Raw genomic sequence first — 5,366 nt, 5'->3', positions numbered from 1 at the left:
TTGGGCCATTTACAGTACGACCTGACTTTCGGCCTCTTAGCGGCCCATGCTCTTCATGGTCGAGTACGAGTTCGTTGTCTCTTTCGGCCTGCTGAAGGCCCACAGTACAGTTAGGCCATATGTAGCCCGACCTTAGTATCGGCCGGTTAATGGCCCGTGAAATCAAATGGGCACACCTGTTGCCCGCTTAAATGTCGGCTTGTTAATGACCCGAGAGGTAAAGGGCCAACCATTAACTTTTGGCTTGGTAACGGCCCATTAACTTAATGGGCCCATCAAAATTCGTACATGTCTTTAGGCCCAATTAGATAATTTGAGCCCATTACGACGAGCAATTATGCACAGGTGCAAAACCAATCAAGCTAAGGTACGACATACAGGGAAAAATGTTGCACATCCAGCATATATTACAGGAAATTACATCCACTGGGCAATCAAAGATTGATGCCAGTGCAAATAAATGAACAGAACCTAACGATCTACAATGTCAATATCTGCAACCTCAGCACAGATGACGCCCATAAGCATGTGCGCAAGTTCTTGCTGATTTGCTACACTGTCTCTGAAAACATTAATCAGTTGTTGTTGCGCACGAATGTGCACCTCTGATTCCTCCACCATTTCCATCATTGCTTCAGCCATTAATTGGTTCACAAACATACATTTTTTCCGTTGCATTTGAGACACATTTGAGACAGAGAAAACTGAACATATTCAGATGGCGATTTTGGCAGGCTTGTATTATTGATAGTGAAGAGTGTCTCGACCACTGCATCATAACATAAATTAAGAGGGAAACCGAACAGATTAATCAAGAGTTATTGTCATATTATTTGGCCTACATTTATCAGAAAGAAACAATAGGGTTGCCTTGCTGTTAGCATTTCCCCCTTAATAGATCTAGAGTTAACTTTTGCTGGAAATAATATATGCCACGGAAATTTGAAAGTTGAACCGCAGACAATTTTTGTAGGATTCTCTAGCTACCAAAGACGATGCAGCACTGCTACTTTTTCTGATGCTTCCTAAGCCCATAGTATTCTTCGATAGCATATCACAGGAGCTCCATGTTCTTCTTGTAGGAATAACAAACATTGGGTATTGTGCTAGCACTTTTGAAAAAAGTAGGGTATATATATTGATATGTCGGGTACATTGTAGGGCACAGGTTTAATTAGAAGTGTAATGCACTTGACACCCTGACTCATGGGAGACAACAAATAGGCCAGGCTGATGTAACTTGAATACACATGGTCATTATGGTATTGGAGTGTTGGGCATGTTCGCACTGGTGTAGCTATTTGCTTGAAGGGTGCTCAAATGTGCAAAACAGCATAAAAGACAGCAGTTAACAACTCCACCATTAACAAATCAGCATAAAAGACAGCAGTACACATGAGTAGGGTGATATGTAGACCAAGTGAACAGGTTGAGAAGCCAGAACTCAAAAACATTAAAGCCCATCTATGTCAAACAAACTGATGAGTGGAAAAATTCATAATTCAACAAAAAACTTCAAAACTTAGTTGCCGGATGAACAGAAACGAAATTTGATATCCCATAAATCCCCCCTTCCATCGTCGCAATTGAATGAATTTCACGAGGATTTTACATGAACTACAAATCCGGCACAAATTGGCAGGATACACATTCAGAACATGGTCTAAATCAAGGGATTTTACAAAATTACAAATCTTCTCAATTCATGTATTTAATATGGTCACCATTCACTAATGATATTTCATCAAGGCCTTCAGTCTGCCCAAGTTCTCTAAACTGCCCCCACACTGCATATAAGGGTGTTTTAGTGGGAGAAGTTTCAAGAAGATACAAGGGCAATAAATCCTATGCTCTCGTAGCACAATAGGTTATGTATGTAAATTGTAATAACATGAATTTCCTTTACACTGCATACCATCAAAGCACACAATTGACTTGGTGGGGTTAGGAAGCACCAGGAAACTTAGCAGTGCAATTTGAATTCATGTTGTTTAGCCCATATATAGCTTCAAACAAGACGCGGGTCATTGGGTGGGACAAATAGTGTTTTCTGTTCATTGATGCATGTCTTGAAAGCAAAGTTGATACAAGGAGTTACTAAAAGACTATTTAGTCATTGTGTATAATCACTTATACAAATTTAACGGGTGAGGTACTCAAACATAACAAATGTGTGGCTAAATAAAACAGAAAGCAAGCAAAAACCTCACGTGGAGATACAAAGATGACCTCGAATGAATAGGACCTTAGATCAAATGACACAAAGGTTCCGAAGCTCCAAATTGAAATCATTAAAGCTAGGGAAGGTCAAACCTACTCTCAGTCGATCATCCATCTGTCTAGAGCAAAAGTTGAAGTGGGAAAAATTCAAAAAATCGGCCCAAAGCTTCAAATGTTAGTTGCGGGGCAAAATTTAATACCAACTAATTCACTTTTCCCGTTGACAAAGTTATATGCTTTGGTTGAAACACAGGAGTTCTACAAGAATGTTCCATGAAAAAACATGATTTCACACACAATATTTGAACAACCATATTTTCAGAATAAATGACAATATCAGATAAAATTTGATCTATACTTGCTGCTCTAATTTTGGCAGATAAAAGAAATACATATTGGGGGAAATATCAGATAAAATCCACTCTATATGCTCAATTCGTGATATTAAAATTCAAAAGAAAAGCAGATTGCGAGTGTCCAGTCAAATTTTGATTACAAAAGCTTCACTTTTGCAGGAGACTGAAACAGATTAAGGACAGATCACAGAGGCTGAAGCTTTCAGCTCCTAGACATATAAAAAAAAAAGAGCAAAACAAATGAAGCATACGCTCTTAGTTGCACATGTTCTCTCTTCTAGGTACTACCTCTGTTTCTAAATATAAAACGTTTTGGCAGTTTAAATTGAACTGCCAAAATGTCTTATATTTAGAGAACAGAGGGTGTATTATGGATATATGCTTCCCTCTCAATCCCTAATATTTAGGCTTTAAAATGGGTTTTTATCATTTATGCCATCGGTTGTGTCCCACTACTCAGTTTTGCCACTAGGAATTTCAACTCCTCAAAAATGCCATTGCTTCGTTAGACACATACTCAAAAATGCCACTGGACACCATTATTGTGATCTCAAATCTCTTTTGCCATGTTATAATGACATAAATACCTATGAACCAACATGCCAGCTCTCCCTCTATCTCGCTACAATAAAGTGTGGGGCCCACTTGTTCCCAACAACGTTCTTATTTTGTTGTAAAATTATTCGCTTGGTTACTCCTGACAAGTGGGGCCACATTTATCATTGTGAGATAGATAAAACTGACATGTGGGTCTAGCCTTATTTTTTTCATATAACATGGTCAACGGATTTGACGTGAAAATAACAATGTCTAATGGCATTTTTGAGCAAACATCTAAAGGAACGATGGCATTTTTTAGATATCTAATGGCATTTTTGAGCAAGCATCTCACGAATCGATGGCATTTTTGAGTAGTTGTAATTTCTAATGGCAAAACTGAGTAGTGGGGCACAACTAGTGGCATAAATGATAAAAAACCCTAAAATTAATCTAGGTAGTGCACAAAATAAAATAAAAGGCAGGGAATGTGCATGAAGAGTACATAATTTTTCGTGTTGTGGAAGTTGTGTGCTGCAAGTATTTATCCAACTATTAACCCATTGTAGGGAGTGTGTGAAAGTTGCCTATTTCAAGAATAGATTGGATCTATCTGGTTGCACTTTAAAATCATTAGTATTTTTTCGGTAAACAAAAAAATGGGTGGACAATATCGAAGCTTTTTATTAATACTCAAGTATATGGTATATATATTTACATATCCCATGATCATCCAATGATTTGATTCCGTGCTCAAACTGTATGCTTCTTGGTCATCAAAATTACCCTGCAATAGCCCGTGCTCCTAACATTTTACTCAGTTGAACAGGATGAACAAGAGAAAATGACAAGATTCACTTTGGGGGAAGGGAGGAACCTTGTATGCTATTGACTCGGAATTATCCTGATAAGCTCAATGTCAAACAGGAGAGTTTTGTCTATTAATCCTTGATTCCTTAGAACAAAATCTAGAGCTCTTTGTCCCTGTAAGAAAAATATTGTACTTTTGTTATCTAATCATCAAAATTATAGAAAAACTTCGAAATTCAGGGCAATATATTACCGAAAATGTTGTCGGTTTGGGGCCTAACTTGTTCAAGTCATTATCTGGGTATCCAATATCCGGTGGTACTATTATCCTGGAGGGTGTGGGCATCAGTAATACGGTTAAAAGTTGTGTTAATACATTTAGAAATTGTGTTTACGGAAATGTGGGACTGACCTTCTAACTCCACCGGGACGCATGCCTGTCATAGCCTCCTCAAAGGCTGGTATTACCTAATTGATGTTATTAAGAATGCTACTTGTCAGCAAGTAACAAATAGTAGCTTCAGAATACACAATGGAACGAAACCTCTCTAAATGTAATTAAGTGTAAGCGAACTATCACCCAAGTTCTAGAGAAGCTGTTGTTTTGATCGTAGACAAATTTAATTCCAAAATAGTGACCGACAATATATTTTAAAGTGTTCAGATTTGATACATACAAAATATCCCAATATATAATTTTGTGATATTTACAAATATACTATTATAGAAATTATTTGTCAAAGTTGTATTTTGGAGATCATGCCGACCTCCAAAATGGTACTAATAGAAAACCAGGGGTGTATTTGAGTAGTACTTAGTGTGTAATTAGTAAATCACCTGTCCTGATCCAACCTTAAACTTGAAGAATTCTTTATCACCACCCTACATGGAAATATAAAACAGGGGAATTGATCGAACTGAAGGAATAACTCAGTTTATACTTCAACAAATATATATGCCAAGGAAGCTGAGAATCTTCTTTTTTTTGTTCATCTTCAGGCAGCATTTGTACCTCGAAAGAACCACCCTTGGTCTTGTTTCGAGCTTCAAAAATGCGACCGTAGTATCCAATTGTGTACCCATCCCAATCAATCTGATGTGCATTCACAAACCCAAGTCAACATCGTGGTTGCACACCTCAACAAATAAAGCTGAAGAACATACATGCAAAATGAGCTAGAATCCAATGTGAATGTGATGCTTGCTACTCACCACTACTGTCTCTCCCTTCTTTGGGGATGGGCCCTCTCCAACTCGCAAGTCCTGTAATTCCTCATGAGAATTGTGAACCTAACAAATCTGCACTTTTGAGTATTATGCAGGAACCATCGAATGTCAGTGTAAGCACCTTGTATTGGAGGCCTGATTCTGTTTCAGTGTAATCTGGATAACTCATTTTCGTCTTTCCATAATCCTTCCCACGAAGCGCTGGCACTATAATTG

At 37.9% G+C, this 5,366-nt stretch overlaps 1 protein-coding gene across 5 annotated transcripts; it reads right to left on the bottom strand.

The window, feature by feature from the left end:
* Positions 1–309: 309 nt before the first annotated feature.
* On the bottom strand, positions 310–5,357 carry LOC125535253 (peptidyl-prolyl cis-trans isomerase FKBP19, chloroplastic-like). Of its 5 annotated transcripts, none has more exons than XM_048698301.1 (8): positions 5,272–5,355; positions 5,136–5,186; positions 4,936–5,016; positions 4,761–4,805; positions 4,336–4,391; positions 4,177–4,252; positions 3,991–4,097; positions 310–769 (listed from the first exon to the last, which is right to left on the bottom strand). In XM_048698301.1, exons 1-7 carry the CDS (start codon positions 5,317–5,319, stop codon positions 3,999–4,001), a joined length of 456 nt encoding a protein of 151 aa, XP_048554258.1. In that variant the 5' UTR covers positions 5,320–5,355; the 3' UTR covers positions 310–769; positions 3,991–3,998. The 5 variants fall into 5 exon arrangements, with proteins under 5 accessions (XP_048554258.1, XP_048554260.1, XP_048554259.1 ...); XM_048698303.1 differs by lacking the exon at positions 310–769 and adding an exon at positions 1,535–1,787; XM_048698302.1 differs by lacking the exon at positions 310–769 and adding an exon at positions 3,774–3,900 and having other exon boundaries at positions 5,272–5,357.
* Between the last annotated feature and the right edge of the window lie 9 nt (positions 5,358–5,366).

The sequence above is a fragment of the Triticum urartu genome, chromosome 2, assembly GCF_003073215.2.
Source record: "Triticum urartu cultivar G1812 chromosome 2, Tu2.1, whole genome shotgun sequence".
Classification (NCBI taxonomy): domain Eukaryota; kingdom Viridiplantae; phylum Streptophyta; class Magnoliopsida; order Poales; family Poaceae; genus Triticum; species Triticum urartu.
Note: the sequence above shows the minus strand (reverse complement) of the source record. Positions and strands in the feature narration are given on the sequence as shown.